Source organism: Hypanus sabinus, chromosome 28, assembly GCF_030144855.1.
Source record: "Hypanus sabinus isolate sHypSab1 chromosome 28, sHypSab1.hap1, whole genome shotgun sequence".
NCBI lineage: Eukaryota > Metazoa > Chordata > Chondrichthyes > Myliobatiformes > Dasyatidae > Hypanus > Hypanus sabinus.
The window spans coordinates 36,858,908-36,880,216 of record NC_082733.1 but is presented as its reverse complement, the minus strand read 5'-3'; the positions used below and the strand labels follow the sequence as shown (position 1 = coordinate 36,880,216).

The 21,309-nt window shown below is 42.5% G+C and overlaps 1 protein-coding gene across 9 annotated transcripts in view; it reads right to left on the bottom strand.

Moving 5' to 3' along the window:
- Positions 1–21,309, bottom strand: part of LOC132382584 (A-kinase anchor protein 13-like) — a 548,542-nt gene that overhangs the window by 99,233 nt on the left and 428,000 nt on the right. For all 9 annotated transcript variants that reach the window (XM_059952931.1, XM_059952933.1, XM_059952936.1 and 6 more), the window contains one exon: positions 13,113–13,263. In XM_059952931.1, the coding sequence (XP_059808914.1) occupies positions 13,113–13,263 (151 nt within the window). The remainder of the gene's footprint in view (positions 1–13,112; positions 13,264–21,309) is intronic.

Below are 21,309 nucleotides of genomic sequence, written 5' to 3'. Positions count from 1 at the left end.
ATTTTGTGTTACACTATCCCAGCTGGTCCTCTCTTAGTCACATCTGGCCTTGCAGTTGGACAACCCTGTTGGTCCAGTGTTGAAGATTCAAGTCCATCAAGTTTTTATTTGTTGAAACATACAGTGAAGTGCATAGTTTGCATTAACAACCGAGGGGATGTTGCAGGGATCCTTTAAGTGTTGTCATGCATTCTGGCACCAACGGTGCTGATCCTCTTGGTCACTGTCATTTCTGAACTACAATATTTCTGCCTTACGATTTCAGTGTTGAAATCAAAATTTGTCACGAACTCCAACCTGCTCATTTTCAAACTCTTGCCATTTCCTTCCTTTGACAACCACTGGCTTTCACAATTTTAAGGAAGTATTACTAGAGGATTACTCAATTTAACTCATCTCCTACTCGACCATCACAATCTGTGAGGCCCCTTGCTCTGTCAGACCTTTGCACTTTCCATAGTTAAAAAACTGTAAAGAGCTCATCACAAGACCTGGCCTTATATAACTTGCACACTCACTTTGGAGCATCACAGAGTGAATGGTGTTGGGGGATCACTCGAAGGGAGGGACTTGCCGACGAGGAAAGTGTGCGGCAAGAGTAGGTGGAGTTGTGGGGGGGGGGGGGAAGAGGAGTGCATGGGGAGGGGAGGGAAGGAGTGGGCAGAAGGGGAGGAGGATAATGAAGGGAGGAAGAGGTGCAGGCAGAAGGGGGAACGAACAGGCAGAAAGGGGAGGAGGCTGGTGAAGGGAGGGGAAGGTGCTGGCATTGGGGGGAAGAGGCAAGTGAAGGAGGGGATGAGGTGGGTGAAGGGAGGTGGGAGGAGGCGGGCGAAGGGAGGGGAAAAGTTGGGTGAAGGGAGGGGGAGGAGGGGGAGGAGCTGAGTGAAGGGAGGGGAGGAGGTGGGCGAAGGGAGGGGGAGGAGGTGGGCGAAGGGAGGGGGAGGAGGTGGGCGAAGGGAGGAGGAGGAGGCAGGTGAAGGGAGGGGGAAGAGGGGGTGAAAGGAGGGGGAGGAGCTGAGTGAAAGGAGGGGGAGGAGGTGGGCGAAGGGAGGAGGAGGAGGCAGGTGAAGGGAGGGGGAAGAGGGGGTGAAAGGAGGGGGAGGAGGTGGGCGAAGGGAGGGGGAGGATCAGCTGAAGAAGCAGACGGGAAAAATGGGGGGAGGATGGAAGGAGTGGAGCATTTACTGTCAGTTGTATTTTCAAAATCCTTTCAAAGAGTTCAATACACTGGAACAACAAGAAACACCAACTATCTCTCTCTTTCTCAGAATTAAAGTGCACATACTAAGTACAGAGGATATGGTACTTTAAACGATATTGCAATTGTAAACCTACACAATAAGGTGCCTCAACCTATTGTATTTCTGTGGCTTGCAGGTCTTTGAACTTTCACCAACTTGTGGGCTATGCTGCAGAACATTTGCTGGAATGCTGGTGCTCTGTTCAAAACTTATTAAAAATGTTAAAATAATTTCCTGCTGACGCTTCTCCTTAGTGCTACAGCCATGACTGCGAAAACAGATCTTGGGTGGGCATTTAAAAAAAAGTCTGCAAATCAGAAAAATGTGGCTTGCGCACATGTAGAAGCAACAGTTGGGTCTGATATTCACTTGGAATTTCTGGGCACTCTTTACTGAAAGTTTACGACTACAGGAAAACACAGTGGATGCTATAAATCTGAAATAACTAGCAGAAATTTCTTGGAAACACTCAGCAAGTAAGACAACATCAGTGGAGGCAGAAAACAGTTGACATTTCAGGTCAATGTCAGTAAACAGCGCTCTGTGTTGTAAAAGATTAATTTTGATCTACTTCCACTCATTTAATGTCCATCCAGAGACAAACTGCTGTTAATCAGATGACAAGCAGAGGAAAACCTTGAGCACTACACACAAAATGCTGGAGGAACTCGGCATGGTAGTCATTGCCTATGAGAGCATCTCGGCCTGATACGTCAATTTTCCTCCATTGATGTATTTATTTTTATGTAGCAATACAACATGGAATAGGTCTTGCTGGCCCTTCATGCCGTGTTGCCCAGTAGCTTTGCTAATAGATTTACTTTGCCTTGTAAGAAATGGCACCAGAGGGAGGTGATGGACAGGGGAGGAGAGGAGGGCTAAGAGGGGAGCCAGAATGGCCTTTGGAGAATGAGAGAAGGGAGAAAGGGGATAAATTACCAGAAGTTAGAGATATCAATGTTCATATCATCAGGCTGGAGGGTACACATATGGAGTATGCTTCTCCAAATGAATAAGAGCTTAAATTTATTGAGAACAGCTTTATGTATTTATCTAGAATTATATCCCAAATAGGCTCTTCAAGCCATGACACCCAGCAACCCCCAATTTAATCACGGGACAATTCACAATGACCAATTAACCTACTAACTGGTATGTCTTTGGACTGTTGGAGCAAACCGCTACACCCGGAGGAAACCCATAGGGAGGACAGACCGTACAGGAGGATGCTGGGACCGAACTCTAAACTCTGACGCCCCAAGCTGTAGTAGGGTCCTGCTAACTGCTACACAACCATAGTGCAGGCATGCACAACGATCAGACATCCACTGGAACTTCACAGCCAGTTTCATCATTTTCTGGTTTCCTTCACTAAGAGGATCAAATCTCATTTCTGTACAGAATAACCAGTGGTAGGCTGCCTTAGATGCTCATCTGTAACTGAGCCCTGATGAAGGCTCTTGGCCCGAAACACTGACTGTTAATACTCCTTCATAGATGCTGCCTGACCTGCTGAGTACTGAGGCATTTTTGTGTATTGCTCTGGATCTCCAACCTGCAGAATTACTTGTTTGTATCTGAAACCAGTCTTTGAATCTATTCACAAATAAGAGAAAATCTGAAGATGCTGGAAGTCCGAGCAACATGCACGAAATGCTGAAGGAACCATTTACGCCACCATTTTGAGCATGTTGCTTAGGGTCTATTGATATGGTACAAAGGGCTTAGAAGAATGATGGGGGATCTCATTGAAACCTAACAAATATTGAAAAGCCTCGACAGTGTGGATGTGCAGAGGATTTTCCAGTAGTGGGGGAGTCTCGGACTGTAAAGCGCAACCTCAGAATACAAGGATGTCCTTCTAGTACGGGGACGAGGAGAGATTTCTTTAGCCAGAGGGTTGGTGGTGAATCAGTGGAAATCATTGCCACAGGCAGCCAAACCATCAGGAGAAGACAGGAGAATGGGGTTGAGAGGGATATTAAATCAGCCATGATGGAATGGTGCAGCAGATTCGATGGGCTGAATGACCTAATTCTGCTCCTATGTTTTATGGTCGAAGGGTCTCACTCTCCTCCTCTATTGGGTGGAGACTGAAGCATAAAAGGTAGCAAAGTTGTTTCTCTGCTTGACAGGCTCATGGTTTGTAAAACCCTTCAGCAGTCGACCAGTGCTTCGATCAGAAACACGGAACTGAGCGCTGCGCAAAACTCCAGGACAAATTAGACACGAAGATGGCCTTGGCACAAAAGACAGAAGTTTCACTTGCACATTTCAAAATCTGATTTCACACTGAGAATCACTGCTTCAAAAACAACCCACTTGTCCACCTCACGGACCTCATAAAAGGCCAGGCAAAGACGGCCTGATTTGCTGGTGAATATTTAGATAAGATAAAGTTAGCTTTAGTTTTAACACGTACACCGAAACGTACAGTGAAATGCATTGTTTGCATCAAATTAATTTGTGCTGGGCTGCCTGAAAGTGCTGCCGTGCTTCCAGCAGCAATATAGCATGGCCACAACTTACTAACCCTAACCTGTAAGTCTTTGGAATGTGGAGTAGCCAGAGGAAATCCATGAAAATACAAACTCCTTATAGGCAATGGCGGGAAGCGACCCCCAATCTTGCAGCCGATGTTGTAAAGCATTGCAATGTGGCTCTGCTGTGCCACCCGTTGACTGGACTAGACGACTTGCTAGAATTTGAGGATACTGGGAGCCAGTTCATATTGGTGTCAAGAGCCAGCAGATTTATCTATTGATAGGGATACAGTATGAAGTACACCCTTCCAGCCCTTTGAGCTACGCCACTCAGCAATCCCCCGATTCAATCCTCGCTTTACAGGACAATTTACAATGACCAATTAACCTACCAGCGGGTATGTCTTTGGAATGTGGGAGGAAACTGGAGCACCCGGAGGAAACCTGCATGCTTACAGGAAGGATGTACAAGCTTTTTACAGATGGCATCTGAATTGAATTCTGAATTTCCTTTCTAGTTTTGCTTCTCATTGACAATTCAATAGCTTTATGATCACCATTACCAATACTACCATCATATCTTTCAGCTAAGTTTAAATTCCGTAACTGCTGTGGTGTGATGTGAACTGATGACTCTACAATCACCAATCCAAACCTTAGGACCACTTTTCCCCTGAGTTAATCACCATGCCAAAACTATACCCTTAAGGTGCATTTCTTGAGAGGCGTATTTTCATTTTTAAAATAAAAAATGTACGGAATTCCAACAAAACTTCCACTGTAATGTAACAATCCAAAATAAAATTCAAAACATAACCAACACTGATTAGACTGAACATACGTCAAGAGCATTGAATACAGCACAGTGGGTCAATGGTGGAGATTTGTGGCTGTATTTAAGTCTCTGCTATTTCTGACTCACAAGCTAATAAAGCCAACTCCATCCAATTCAAAGTTTCACAAACATCCTGGACTGCCTCAAAATCTGGCAGGTTCTTATAACTATGCCACCGGGATTCAGGACCTCTTCAAAAGGCAATCCAACATGAAGGACCCTCACTATCCAGGGCATGCCCTCTCTTCATTACTACCATCAGAGATGAGGTACCAAAGCCTAATAATGCATACTCAATGTATTCGGAACTTATTTCCCTCTGCCATCAGATTTCTGAATGGTCCATGAATCTGTGAATGCTAACTCAGTATTTTGCTCTGCTTTTGCGCTTTTAATAATGTATTCTTGTTGTAATTTATAGTAATTTGTACGTATTGCATTGTACTGCTGCCACAAAACAATAACCTTCATGCCGTGTCAGAAGATAATAAACACAAAGGTCGCTGGAAATCCAGAGTGACACATACAAAATGCTGGAGGGACTCAGTAGATCAAGCAGCATCTATGGAGAGGAATAAATAGTCTGCGTTTTAGGCCAAGATCCTTCATCAGGACTGTGATAATAAACCTGATCTGATTCATATTTATTTCTCCAGATATAAATACTGTGCTTCCAAAGATATTCAAGTCCAAGTCGAAAACCAGCCTTTCCCTTCTTTTAATTAATGCCCCTTTCCCAATTATTACTCAGCTTATTCAGTTTGATGTGTGTTGCCTCTGCACTGGCCAGTTTACCATCTCCACAATGTCATTTCTGTAGCCTTCTTCTTTCACGCTGATATTTTGTCCATATTATTTACGGTTAGAATCAAAGTTAAATGGCATGAAAACAGGCCCCTCAGCCCAATTCATCGATACTGACTAAAGTGTCCCCCCCGAGCTCGTCCTATACAGCCCACATCCACTAACCCTTTCCTATACATGTGTGGCAGACATGCCAGAGCAAGTATGATGCTAATATCCAGGCAATGATAGTTTAGAGTGTTGTCGGGAGAGGATTTTGAAAATGATTACTTTCCTTTGCTCAGCATGATACCAGACCCATTTGAAATACCAAGACAAGGTAAAGATGAAGAATTCTGGGGTGACACTATCAGTCAGTTAATTTTCTCATTCTAAAGTATTATTTATTAGCTTTTAACATGTAGATTCCATTGGTTATCAATATCTGTATTATCAGAGTGTGAATGTCAACATCCACAAAGTTACTGATTTGATCAATACTTGTATCCAACTGCTCAATTTCTGTATAAAAATGTTATTTCTTTGTTCAGACTTTAGAACAGTTTGGTGACAGGGTGTTCTTGTACACAAGTAAATAAAGTATGATTATGGAACAAATGCAAGCTTTTGTTGTCTAGTTAATCGGCAACAACACATGTACCTGTCCAAGTGTCTTTTCAACAATGTAACTGGGCCTGTCTCTACCACTTCCTTAGGCAGCTTATTTCATTTAACTATTTAAGATATTTCCTCTCTCATCTTGCAATGACATTAGTGTTTTTAGATATGATGTGGTGCTCAGGGTAAATTCACAGCCCTCACGGAAAGAAGTACAGCCCACCCAAAGTCAATCTTCTTTTGTTCGCCTTTTCTATCCCTTTCTCCATCACGAACCCCTCATTACCAAGAACCATCACCCTAGTACAGGGGTCGGCAACCCGCGGCTCTTCCAACTCTGTGCTGCGGCTCCCTGTGGCTTTGGAAAATAAATGATGAGTATTTAATTAAAATGTATTTTATGTTAGTTTGTTAGTTTTTGAAATGTAATTCTAAATTTGAAGATTATGGTGATCTTGTACAATCTAAATAAAACGTTGTGGCGACCCATTTCCTGGCACATCCGAACCGGCCCACAATTTGCCAGCGTTCCGGCTAAGGGAGATAGCCTACGGGGGTTTGTGAGTACGTGGCTTTTGGAGCATCCGCGCCCACGGGGGGGCAGGTTGAGAGAGGCTTAAAAGCAAGGCTGTGTAGTTCGAATAAAGTTATCTTTGAGTGCAGTTTACCCACTCCGTGTTGTTATTTTAGCGCTGCGTGTAGCACACCGCTACAACGTGTTTTTATCGCTATTAATATACGTCACCACTGCCTTTGCCTGACACCCGCCAGTGCGCGATTTCTTTTAATTTTTCGATCCAAGGTAGGCTAACGATGTAGTAACCTTCAACCCAACGTCTTTTTTTTCGGAGTTCAAAATGTTTTTGTTGCATGCAGAAATGTAATTTCGTTTGCTCTGCAGGAGTTCATCGATTTCATAAACGCAACACATTATAGTTTGTTTATACATAGCATAAAAGCAAAAAAAACGTTGTATGCAGTGTTATTTCATTTTAAATGTCAAACGGGTTTTGTGGCTCCCAGTGTTTTCTTTTCTGTGGGAAGCAGGTCCAAATGGCTCTTTCAGTGGTAAAGGTTGCCAACCCCTGCCCTAGTACATCTGCTTCTATCTGTCCATCATCCCCCTCTTATCCGGTTCCAACTATTGCCTTTCAGCCTCTGCCTCAACCCACACGCAGCCCAAACTGCACAAAAACGTTTTTTCTTCTTCTTATATTTGCATCCATCACCTATCAGCCTCTGTCTCATCACTTCCTCCTCATCTCCACCATCTGTCAGTCATCACTCCCTTATCTGATTCCAAATATCACCTACTATCAGCCTGCCTCATCTTCCTCACCCCATCCTTATTTCTTTATACCCGTTCCCATCTTTCTAAACATCTCAGTCCTGATGTAGCATCTTGACCCAAAACATTGACCACATCTTAGACTCCATAGATGCTGTCTGACCCTCTGCTCCCTTGGCAGCTAATCTTTCGCTCTGCACATTTAGCATGTTGACGGCATCAACACGAATTTGAAAAATGCAGGGAAAGAAAATTGCAAACATTAGAGATTCTGCAGATGCTGGAAATCCAGAGCGACAACCCAACATGTTGGAGGAACTTAGCAGGTCAATTTAGCTGCAAAGATAGGGGTGTTTTGGGCTGAGACCATCATCAGGTCTGGTAAGGACAGGAGAAGAAGCCAGGATGAGAAGGTGGGGAGAGGAGTACAAAGTGAAGCCAGATGAGGGGGAAGTAGGGTAGGTGAGGGAGGGGGTATGAGGTGGTAGGAGAGGAGAGTGGATCCTGGGAGAAGGAGGAGGAGGGATGTCAGGGAGAAGAGATTGGCAGGTGAGGAGAAGAGAAGGGGCAAGAGGGGAGCCAGAACGGGGAAAGAAAAATGTTGGGAAGGGATGATCAAAAACAGACAAAATTGCACAGTTGGAGGAAATTTGCCAATTGCCACAATAGGTCTCTGGCAGATGCAATGTCAATGGCTCTTCACATGGCCTTAGATTGCCTGGACAATACAAACACCTACATCAGGATGCTGTTCATCGACTGTGGCTCAGCATTTAACACCACCATCCCCACAGCCCTGATCGATAAGCTACAGAACCTGGGCCTCTGTACCTCCCTCTGCAATTGCATCCTCGACTTCCTAATCAGAAGACCACAATCTATGCAGATCGGTGATAACATCTCCTCCTCGCTGACAATCAACACTGGTGCACCTCAGGGGTGTGTGCTTAGCCCACTGCTCTACTCCTCCTATACCCATAACTGTGTGGCTAGGCATTGCTCAAATACCATCTATAAATTTGCTGATCATACAACCATCATTGGTAGAATCTCAGATGGAGATGAGAGGGTGTACGAGCAAGATATACCAGCTAGATGAGTGGTGTCACAGAAATAGCCTTCTATGCAACGTCAGTAAGATGAAAGAGCTGATTGTGGACTTCAAGAAGGATAAGACAAAGGAACACATACCAATCCTCATAGAGGGATCAAAAGTGGAGTAAGTGAGCAGTTTTATGTTCATGGGTGTCAAGATCTCTGAGGACCTAACCTGGACTCTACATTTCGATACAGCTATAAGAAAGCAAGACAGCAGCTATAGTTCATTAACAGTTTGAAGAGATTTGGTTTGTCAACAAGAAAAAATCAGAAACTTTTATATAGATGTACTGTGGAGTGCATCATTGTCTTGTATGGGGAGGCTATTGCACAAGACTAAAAGAAGCTACAGAAAATCATAAAATTAGTCAGCTCCATCTTGGGTACTAGCCTCTGTAGTATCTGAGACATCTTCGAAGAGCAGTGCCTCCGATGCGACGTCCATTATTAAGGACGCCCATCGCCCATGCCCTTTTCTCACTGTTACCATCAGGGAGGAGGTACAGAAGCCTGAAGGCACACACTCAGCGATTCAGAAACAGCTTCTTCCCCATTGCCATCTGATTCCTAAATGGATATTGAACCCAGGAACACCACATCACATTTTTTTAAATATGCATTAATTCTGTTCTTGCACTACTTTTAATCTATTTAATAGACATATATATATACTTATTGTAATTTATTTATTTTCTTTCTTTCTATATTTACCATGTATTGCAATGTACTGATGCTGCTAAGTTATCAAATCTCACGACGCACACCGGTGATTATAAACCTGATCCTAATTCTGTGGCGTGCTGCTGTTTTGGGGATAGAAATGGAAGACCAACGTAAAACTTCATCCAAGTCCTTGGCAGCAGTGCTGGGACTTGACAAACTCTAATTTTTGGGCATGAAATGAGATTCTAGTGATCAAATAATGCTGAATGCAGTCAATAAAAATATTAGCACTGCTTTTCCAAGAGAACAACTTAACACAGGAAAAAATGTAAGTGGAGGAAAGAGGGGGTAATGGATAGGGCGAGAGAAGCGCCAGAAGTGAAAACTGCGGGCCCACAATCTCAGAAAAAGGCATTATTACTGTTAGCCTGTGCTTGACATTAACAAGAGTTCAGGAGTGTGACAGAGCAGAAATGTTACTCAACTATTACACATCTTTTTTATTCTTTTAAAGGGTTTAAAATATATCCTGCTCCAACTGTAAGTGGCATAGACTCGTAAGAAAGAAACTACAACTACACATTGCGGTGCTGATGGTGGAGGTCACTGCAGTGCTCAGGTGGGGGGGGGGGGGTTTGGACTGAGAGAGGACAAATAGTGGGTATAAAATAAGGCTCCATTTCAAAACCGCCTTAACTTGCAGCTCCCAAGTCACCATTGATTTGATTCTCCTTTATTCCATCTGGGCTCCATCTGTTTAGTCCTTTCAGTACACTCCTCTCTGCTTCTTTGATAACATGGACAAAAGCAGCTGTACACATTTCACTGCCTTCTCCATCTCAGCACTTGCACACAGAACAAAAACTTTGCGCTCTAGGGCACACACTCAGTTAGTTAGGTACACCGGTTTGTTAAAACAAATATCTAATCATCCAATCATGTAGCAGCAATTCAATGCATAAAAACTTGCAGATTATCATCAAAAGGTTCAGTTGTTGTTGGGATGAACTATGTGACTTTGACCATGGAAAGATTGCTGTTACCAGACAATATGATTTGAGTATCTCAGAAACTGCTCATCTCCTAGGAATTTTATGCCCAATATTTCTAGATCTTACAGAGAATGGTGTGAAAAACAAAAAAAAAAAATCCAGTGAGTGGCAGTTCTGTGGGTGAAAATGTCTTGTTAATGAGAGAGGTCAGAGGAGAATGGCCAGACTGGTTCAAGCTGACAGGAAGGTGACAGTAACTCGAATACCCTCGGATACCTAATAAAGTGGTCAATGAGTATCCTACCCAAATGGTTGAATTCACAGAAAAACCCATCCAGAAATTTGCTCTCCTTTATGCTCTGATCAATTAGTTCACTAAGTGTACCGGTACCACAACAATGTGACTGTTTGCTGATATAAACAAAAACTGCTGAGATCTATAATGAGCTCAAACAATATTAAACACAGAAAATAGAAAAAATATTTAGTAGTCAGAACCAAGGTGTGATATTTGTTGGACACAAGTATCCTGTAAATTGAGCCAATTGTTGTTGGATTAGTTGGAAGAATAAAAAAGCCACGAAACCTTAAACGCGTAGATGCTGCCTGAACTACTGAGCTCCTCCTTTATTTTATATTTAGAGATACAGTACACGATAGATTCTTCCATTCCAACTAGCTGCACCATCGAGCAGCCCTATTTAACATTAGCCTAACCACAAGGCAATTTACAATGACCGACTAACCTACTAACTGGTACATCTTTGGAATGTGAGAGGAAACCAGAGTACCCAGAGAAAAGCCACACGTTCATGGGGAGGACGTAACATCATCTTACAGACGGCTGAGTTCTTGCAAGCATTTACAGGAAAATAAAGAATTACAATAGAATTGTTGAAAAATTACACATGAACAAAGACCGACAAACAACCAATGTGTAATCTATGTACTCAGATGACAAAGACAATGAGAAATGGGTCTGTTAACATGATGTATCACTCAATAACTAAATAACCCTTACACCTTCCTTAATTCTTGATTCCAATCCCCTTTCCCAGAAACAACCCCACAACAGGCAGTGTGGGCCCAATCTGCTTAATGTTCATAAGATAAGTTATTCTTACTTGGAATTGACTGCTTGAACTTCCTTTACCCAAACCTCAAGACATGCTTAATGACAGTTAAGGGTTAAAGCCTATGCCACAAACTCAACAGCCTTTTTCATGTAGACCGTCTGAATGTAATCAATCAGCTTTATTAAAAGACAAAATCTCTGGCACTAAATGTGTCTCAGCTGGAAGGGGCTGATTAGCCACAGGTTTTTGAGGCTGTATTCAGGGTCTTGTGTGGAAAAGAGGACGATACCCCACAGGGATTTATACTTATTCTCCATTTATGCCACACATTAGAAGTTAAAGCTTAACAATAAGGATATAAAAAGAACAAGTAAGAGCAGTGTCCTGTGTCATACAGAATACTTGGAGACATCGCACACAGATCAACATACGGGAACAATAGACAAGGGACATGTACATGTTTATCATGTCAGAGCGTCTTTTTGTGGTTAGCACATAGAGCAGATGACTTCAGCAACCAGGTTCAAGTATGAACTGTTGATTAAATCTAAGATGCAGCTCTGAACAATGGGTTTCTTAGAACCGTGGCACACAGTTAAATGCAAGAACAGACAACGCTGATTTAAAATGTGTTTTTTGGGTGTCTCTAGATCAAATCAAGCATCGCAAATATGGAATTGTCCTGAATTGACCTTTGATCCTTAGCATATAAAATGTCGTGCAGTGTTGTGTCAAGCAGGCCTCTTACTTCAAAGAGGGTCTCAATTATGACGCCTGTTGTGTCTCATTTTATCAAATAAAGAGACTGCTTCACATCTACCGGTACTTCTCTCTGGCGAATTTGTTCATGCAACAACAGTCAAGAGTGAGAGTTGTGTACAACTGGTGAGAATATTTGTCAATGGATCCAGACCTCTGGTGTCTTTCCTTCCTTTTCTCCGATGGTCCACTCTCCTTTCCAATCAGATTTCTTCTGCTTCAGCTCTTCAACTTTTCCCACCTATCACCTCCCAGCTTCTCACTTTATTCCCCCCCTCTCCCACCCACCTATCTTCCCTGTCACTTGGCTTCACCTATCACCTTTCTTCCCCTCCTTCTTATTCTGGTTTCTTTCTCTGTTCTTCCTGGACTTGACGAAAGGTCTTGGCCTGAAACACTGACTCTTTATTCCCCTCCAGAGATGCTGCCTGACCTGCTGAGTTCCTCCAGCATTTTGTGTGTTTGACCCAGACGAGATCCTAATCAGATTATGCTCCTTTTCACAACAACACATTCATTTAACATCTTTAACATTAAAACTTACAGCAGTGGTGCTCCACACTACATGAGCTTAAATATAGTATGAGAAGTTTTGTTAAGGAGCATAGCAGAGAGAAGTTCAGGAAGGAAGTTCTTGCGCTTCAAGCTAAAACTAGAATGGACATAGATGACATGATAAAAATGCCTCAAGAAGGCGCCATCCATCATCAAAGAGCTCTACCATTCAGACTTGCTCTCTTCTCATTTCTAACTTCAGGGAGAAGGTACAAGAACCTGTTAGCACACACTCAACATTTGAGGAACAGCTTCTCCATCTCTACCATCGAATTTCTGAATGCTCCACGAACCCAAGAAAATCACATTGTTTTTGCTCTCTTCCCCCAGCTTATTATTTTATATACTGTATATCTCTTATTGTAACATAGATATATTTTGTGCATCACACTGTACTGCTCCTGTAAGACAACAAATTCTGCAACAGAGGTCAGTGATTGTACACCTGATTCTGAAAACTGGGATGAGTGTGGGGACAGAATTGAAGGAGTGGGTGAGACCAGACTCAGAATGAGAACAGTTACATTACAATCTAAGGGGAAAACGCAGTCATTCCTGGACATTGTATGAAGTTATTACACAATTTAAACTTAACAGTGACAGCACTGAAAATTGACCTGGAGTGGAGCATTTGTATGTCCATGGATGAAGTTTCAAAAGCATTATGTGAAAAAACAATTCTCACAACAAGAGTTAAGCAAACTTCCAGCAGGTTACTTACTGTTACAGAGGTATGCCTCTTTGTTAGTAATGTTCTTGTTACACTGGTGACATGGTGGTGAGCCAAATGCTAAAATGGCAGTAAAGACATGTCCATTTATGGTTTTCTTGTCCTTGTCTTTTACTTCCTTCTCTTTTGTTTTCTCTTTCTCCTAAAATGAAAGCGAGGAGATCAATGAGACTGGAATCAGATTTTATACCCTCAGTGGCCATCTTATCAGGTACACCTGCTTGTTAATGCAAATATCTAATCTGCCAATTTTGTGGCAGTAACTCAATGCATAAAAGCATGCAGACATGGTCAAGAGGTTCAGTTGTTGTTTAGACCAACATCAGAATAAGGAGGAAATGTGATCTGAGGGAATCTGACTCTGGAACGATTGTTGGTACCAGATGGGGTGGTTGAGTATCTCATCTCCTGGGATTTTCTCACAGATTCTAGAGTAGGAGTTCACAACATTTTTTATGCCGTGGACCAATACCATTAAGCAAGGGGTCCGGGGACCACTGTTTAGGACCTTGGTCTAGAATATACAAAAAATGGTGAACAAAACAAAAAGCATCCAAGTGAGCGACAGTTCTGTGGTGAAAATGCCTTGTTAATGAGAACAGCCAGACTGGTTCAAGCTGACAGGAAGGCGACTAATTCAAATAACCATGCGTTACAACAACGGGGTTCAGACGAATTTCTCTGAACGCAAAACTAACAAACCTTGAAGATAGGCTACAGCACCAGGAAACCAGGGGCATTCACTCAGTGGCCACTTTATTGGTACAAGAGGTAGCCAAATGAGTGCATGTCCATTCACCTTTGCTTGCTGTGATAACTGTACCATGACATGCTTTGTCACTGTCACTACTAACTCTGATAATCAACCCTCTTATCAACAGGAATAAAACTGACAACTAACAATGTTTAAATAACCATCAGACCCTTCAAAAGTTTCCAAAGTGTTTTCCATTTGTCCTCAGGAATTTTTTCCAGGCCAGACTAAGTGATGATGGAAAAGGTCTTATAAAACAGGGAATTAAAAGACATACACAAGAAATTCCGTAGATCCAGAGCAACACACAAAGTGCTGGAGGAACTCCGCAGGTCAGGTAGCATTTCTGGAATTGAGTAAACCTGAGGACCTGTGTCCTGATGAGGGCTCTCAGTCTGAAGTGCGATTGTTCTCTCCTTTCCACTGACGCTTCCTGACCTGCTCAGTTTCAGTCGCATTTTGTGTGCGTTGCTCAGGAAATGAACAGAGTTTCGGCATTTGTCCATCTGAGAGCTAAAGATCAGTTTGATTTGTCACATCTACTGAAACATACAGTGAAATGAGCCACTCTGCGTCAATGACTAACATAGTCCAAGGATCGTGTAGGGGAAGCCCGTGTGTGTCTCCACGCTTTCGGCATTAAAATAGCATGCTCACAACCACTAACCCTAACCGTAATGTGGGAGGAAAAGCAAGGAACCTGAGAGATCCCATGAGGTTATGGGGAGAATGTACAAACTCCTTACAGACAACAGTGGAAATTGAACCCTGATCACTAAGCAACTGTACCAACCGCAGTACTCCTGTCTCACTACACTATAAAGACGGACAAACAAATGGTCACTGGTACAAGTGTACCAGCTCTTAACGGCGGATTTAAACAAAATGACTGCTGGAAATATAAACTTAAATCACCTTGAAAGAAAATTTTAAAACAGAGCAAGTGTTGGAAGGGGTTTTAATTCAATCTCTTGATTTGAAGAGTTTTAGGCTAGGCTCTGGATTGTCAGTTCAGAACAAGAAACACACATGACCAAGTATAAGAAGTACTGACATTTCTATAATGTCACAGGATGACGTAAGACATTTTAGAGCTAATGACATAATCTTGAATCATTGTCAGTATTACAATGCAGGTAAAACAGTAGCCACTGTGAACACAGCAAACTCCCATGGACAGTTATATTTTAACGGCAGATTAAGATTTGTTTGTGAGTCTTTCAGCACAGATGCAGTACAAAGACCTGTGTGCTTAACTCCCTACTCTACTCGCTTTATACATATGACTGTGAGACCAAGCACATCTCGAATGCCATATTTAAGTTTTCTGGCGACACCACAGTCATTGGCCAGATCAAAGATAGTGACGAATCAGCATAAAGGAGGGAGATTGTGGCTGAGTGCTGCCACAACAACATGCTCTCACTCAGTGTCAGCAAGACCAAGTAGGAGCTGATTATTGAATTCAGCAGGAAACCTGAGGTCCATGAGGTGGAGAGGATCAGCAACTTTAAATTCATGGTGTATTACTTCAGAGGATCTGTCCTGAGCTAGCCCGGCACTCGAGTGTAATTTGCAGAAAGCACAGAGGTGCCTCTAAGAAAGCTGTGAAGTTTCGGCATGGCATCTAAAACTTTGACAAACTTCTATAGATGTGTGGAGGGGAGTATGTTGACCAGTCGCATCACAGCCTGGTATGGAAACACAGTGTTCTTGAACAGAAAATCCTATAAAAAGTCGTGGATACAGGCCTTGCCACCATTGAGCACATCTACATGGAGAGCCGTCGCAGGAAAGCTGCACCCATCAACAAAGAGTCCCACCACAAGGACCATGCTCTCTTCTCACTGCTGCCACCATGAAGTTAGTACAGGAGCCTCAGGACCCACACCGCCAAGTTCAGGAACAGTTTTCACCCATCTACCACTGGACTCTTGAACCAGAGGGGATAACTTCACTTGCCCCATCACTCAAATGTTCCCACAATCTATGGACTCACTTTGAAGGACTCTCATCTGATGTTCTTAATATTTATTGCTTATCTATTTATTATCATTTCTTTTGTACTTGCACAGTTTGTTGACTTTTGCACATTGGTTTTTGTCCATCCTATTGGGTATGGTCTTTTGTTGTTTCTATTCTGTATGCCCGCAAGAAAATGCATCTCAGGGTTGTATATGGTGATATCTTTGTACTTTGATAATAAATTTACTTGAAACTTTATTTGTATGTCGTTTTTCATTGATTCTATTGTATTTCTTTGTTCTACTGGGAACGCCTGTAATAAAATGAATCATAAGGTAGTACATGGTACTTTGATAGTACATTTACTTTGACTTTGAGCTCAGGCTGAGTGTTTTAGTTTTGAGGCCTTGTGTAGGACACATATAAAGAGAAGCAAGCAGAGTTCCCTAACAGTTTCACATTTACTTTACTGATTCTGAAACTAAAAACGTTGAATTGGTCGCCATCAGGATAATCCTTAAAGCCAACTAGTTTCAACCTTTGGGTTCCTCATCATATCACCCTCAGTAATTCCTCTAAAGGGTATCACTGCAGTTAACCAGTAGCTCACTGTTTAGCAAGAAATGCTGAGAGAGAAATCAAAGGTAATCTCACATCTCTTGTGGGCATGTTCTCAAACATGCACGGGTATACAGTTCAAAGCAGTTGCATGTACGCAGTTAACCCATGACCAGACGACCACTGGACATGTGAGCAGAATCAGGCCACTCAGCCCATCTAGTCTGCTCCACCATTCAATCATAATTCCTCTCAGCTGCATTCTTCTGCCTTCTCCCTGTAACCTTTTAATGCCCTACTAAACCCCCGTCTAAGTTTTCCCAGTGATATGGCTGTCCATGCAATGAATTCTACAGAATTGTCATCCTCTGGTGAAAGAGATTCCACCTCATCTCTGATCTAAAGGGATATCCTTCTATGCTGAGGCTGTGCCCTCTGGTCCTAGACTATTGGAAACATCTTCTCCATATCTACTCCATCTAGACCTTTTAATATTCACTAAGTTTCAATGAGATCTTCTATCCCCACCCATCATTCTTCTAAACTCCATCAATTACAGGCTAAAAAATGTTCCTCATGCCCTTTCATTCTTGGAATCATTCTTGTGAACCTCCTCTGAACCCTTTCCAATGCCAGCACATCCTGTCTCTGTTTTACTGGATTTAAAATAGCCACTCTCATTTAATGATCCCTCCACACTCTTGTCCTTCTGTAGCCAAATGCTCCTTCTCTGATGGAGGCGTCTTCATGTGAATGCCTCCATCCGAAGTTGCTTCTGATGGACCAGCCATTGTACTCCCCTTTCCATCCAACTGACACAATTCTAGGTCTGACAACTTGTTCTTTGATTCTCCACTCACTCCTTCAACATCTTCCAACTCCACTGGTGGTCAGGAATACAGGCGCAGGAGGAAATTTAACCCTTAAGTTTGTAACTCATTATGATTCTGAGCTAACCACACACATCATTTTTCCATGTTAGTTAATTACTTCTAATCTCCTGATCAATTATTGCCTGTGAGGGAGAGATTTGGTTTTCTTCTACTATCATGTGTAGAAATGGTTCCTAACTTCAGTCTTCAGGGTGCAGAAAGTACTGTCTAGTCGCAGACTTTCCAACCAGCAGAAATAGATCTGTTCTACCCACGTAACTTGCCTTGGTATCCTGAAAACCAACCAAAGCCCCGAAAATTATTAAATGATTTGTAAGATTAAAAAGGTTAGCTTTATTTATCAAATGCACAGGAAAAGACACAGCAAAATGTGTTGTTTGCATCAACAACCAACATAGTCTGAATATGCGCTGGGGGCAGCTTGCAAGTATCATCATATCTCTAATGCCAACGTAGCATGTTCACAACTCAGTAACCCTAACTCGCATCTCTGTTTAGATATGGGAGGAAACCAGAGCACTTGGAGGAAACCCACACAGTCACGGGGAGAAAGTACAAAGTCTTTACAGACAGTGGGGTGAATTGAACCTTAAGTTTTTGATTGCTGGAGCTATAAAGCTTTGTAATAACTGCTATGCTACAGTGCCATCTGTTTAAGTCTTATTACTCATTTCTTCTCTGAGGATCGTCCCTTTGTCGTGATGAAGAGGTCTGAAGGTCCCTGACATCCCGGGAGTGATGCTGTCTGGAGATCAGCTCCTGCTGGAGTCACCCATGGTGGTAAGGTCAAGTGGGGGGCATCCGGACAAAGAGCGATCCAACCAAAACCTCAGCGGTGGAACTAGCAGAAGATGATGACACATCAAATAGCAGTGAAGGCAGAGGAAGACTGCAGCAGAGAAGGGTTCCCAGTCATCTTGCGTTCCATGCCACTTGACCCTGACCCCCATCTGTCAAGGACCAGGTAGTGGCCGTTTGTACAATAGTCTCTCCATGTTAAACATAGTCATGGACAGGCAATTTCCATTGAGGGAATAACCCCCTAGGAGGCAACAATTATACCAATGCCTAAGAAGAATAATGTGGGCTGCCTTAATGACTATTGCCCAGTAGCATCCACATCGACAGTGATGAAATGCTCTGAGAGATTGGTCATGACTAGACTGAACTCTTGCCTCAGCAAGGCTATGACCCCACTGCATTTTGCCTATTGCCACAACAGGTCAATGGCAAGCACAATCTCAATGGCTCTAGACTACCTGAACAACACAAATACCTACGTCAGAATGTGTTCATCGATGATAGCTCAGAATTTAATGCCATCATTCCCTGATTGAGAAGTTGCCGAACCTGAGCCTCTGTACTCCCTCTGCAATTGGATCCTAGACTTCCTAACCAGAAGACCACAATCTGTGTGGATTGGTGATAACACATCCTCCTCAATAACAATCAATACTGGCACACCTCAGGGGTGTGTGCTTAACCCACTGCTCTACTCTCTATCTACACGACTGTGTGGCTAGGCATAGCTCAAATACCATCTATAAATTTGGCAGAATCTCAAGTGGTGATGAGAGAGCATACAAGGAGTGAGATATGCCAACTAGTGGAATGATACAGCAGTAACAAACTGGCACTCAACGTCAGTAAAATGAAAGAGCTGATTGTGGACTTCAGGAAGGGTTAGATGAAGGAACACATACCAATTCTCATAGAGGGATCAGAAGTGAAGAAAGTGAACAGCTTCAAGTTCCTGGGTGTCAAGATCTCTGATGATCTAACCTGGTCTCAACATATCGATGTAGTTATAAATAAAGCAAGACAGCAACTATAATTCATTAGAAGTTTGAAGAGATTTGGCATGTCAACAAATACACTCAAAAACTTCTACAGTTGTACCGTGGAGAGCATTCTGACAGGCTGCATCACTGTCTGGTATGGAGGGGCAACTGCACAGGACCGAAAGAAGCTGCAGAAGGTTGTAAATCTAGTCAGTTCCATCTTGGGTACTAGCCTACAGGGTACCCAGGACAACTTCAGGGAGTGGGGTCTCAGAAAGGCAATGTCCATTATTAAGGACCTCCAGCACCCAGAGCATGCCCTTTTCTCACTGTTACCATCAAGTAGGAGGTACAGAAGCTTGAAGGATTCAGGGATAACTTCCTAAATGGACATTGAATCTTTGGACACTACCTCACTTTAAAAAAAAATATACAATATTTCTTTTTTTTCACATTTTTAAAATCTATTCAATATACGTAATTGATTTACTTGTTTAATTATTATTTTATTCATTATTATTATTTTTTCTCTCTGCTAGATTATGTATTACATTGAACTGCTGCTGGTAAGTTAACGAATTTCACATCACATACCTATGATAATAAATCTGATTCTGATTCATACTCAGTTTGAGTGATCATGCTATTATTACTCATTTATAGAAGACTCAGACTTTAATCAGACTAGAAGTTCTAAATAAACCTCGAGTTGCTTTTGTAGAACTCTGTGACTGATGCAAGAGTTTTAATGAATTTTTAAAGCCCAGCTGAGGGGTTGGGAGAACTGACTTGAACTCCAGCTTGGTCATCAGTCTCACCGCACGAAGTTCTGATCGAATCCTTATCAAATGAATCTACAGTGATATTTAGCCAAATTTGACTCAGTGAATTCCAGTTCCAACTCTTAGCTTTTGTTGGGTTAATTGACCCAAGGACAGCAGCCATGAAACTGCAGCGTTCCGGAAATCAGGGAAATAATATTTACTAGGATTCCTGTATTCGGTCTTTTTTTTAATCCACTGGAGACACAAGAGATGACAGATGCTGAAATCTGGAGCAAATATTTGCTGTATGAGGCTCTGCTCTGCCTTGCTATATGTGGATCTGCATAAATGCACAGTCAGCCCTATGGCTACCACAATTTATTTTCATCTACATATGTCTACATTTTACACACTGAGCAAATAATCGTTGCTTGCAAAGCTGTGATCACAGATGAACCAACCCTTTAACCGAACTTCCTGTCAATAAATTGCCTGCTTTAACCATACATTTTGGCTGTCACATGTTGAAACTTCAATGCAAAACACTCTACTTATAATGCGAGAAGATGGATTTGTTTGCAGAGTCAGTTGAGACATCAGACCTATACTAATTGTAGCAAGTTTAGTAGCCATGCACGCACCAACGTGAACACACACAGAGCAGCCGAATTTGGCCAGATAATCATATAAACAGATACAAACTGCACTGAGAGGATGACACAAGGGATATGGTCAACAGATTAAAGTCTGCTCTGCAACACTTGGGTGAGTCAGAAGTGATGACGAATCAGCATAGAGGAGGGAGGATGGAAATCTGGTTAAATGTTGCTGCAACAACCTCACTTAATGTCAACAAAATCAAAGAGCTGATTACAGACTAAAGAAGGTCCATCAACCAGTCCTCAGTAGGGGAATGGAGGTAGAGAGGGTCAGTAACATTGAATTCCTTGGTGTCAATACATCAGAGATTCTGTCCTGTAATTACAAAGGTGGTGTGACAGTGCCATTACTTAGAAGTTTGCATAGATTCGGCATGTCACCAAAAACTTTGACAAACTTCTATGGATACACATTGGACAGCACTCTAACTGGCTGCATCATGAGCTGGTATGGAAACACCAATACCCAGAAACAGGAAAGACTACAGGAACTAGAGGATGCAGCCCAGTTCATCAGAGACAAAGCATATTCCTCTACTAAGCACACCGACTGGCACAAGAAAGCGGCATCCATCATGGAGTACCCCAACAATCCAGGCCATGCTCTCTTCTCACGGCCACTATTGGGCAGAAGTTTCAGCTCTCACCCTACCAGGTTCAGAAAGAGTTATTACTTTATAACGATCAGGCTCCCGAACCGGCACGGATCGCTTCACTCATCACTATTCTGAACAGATTGGACAGTGATAGCCTCACTTCCAAGGACTCTTTATTACTCATATTCTCCGTCTTTTGTTAATTTGCAGAGGTTGTC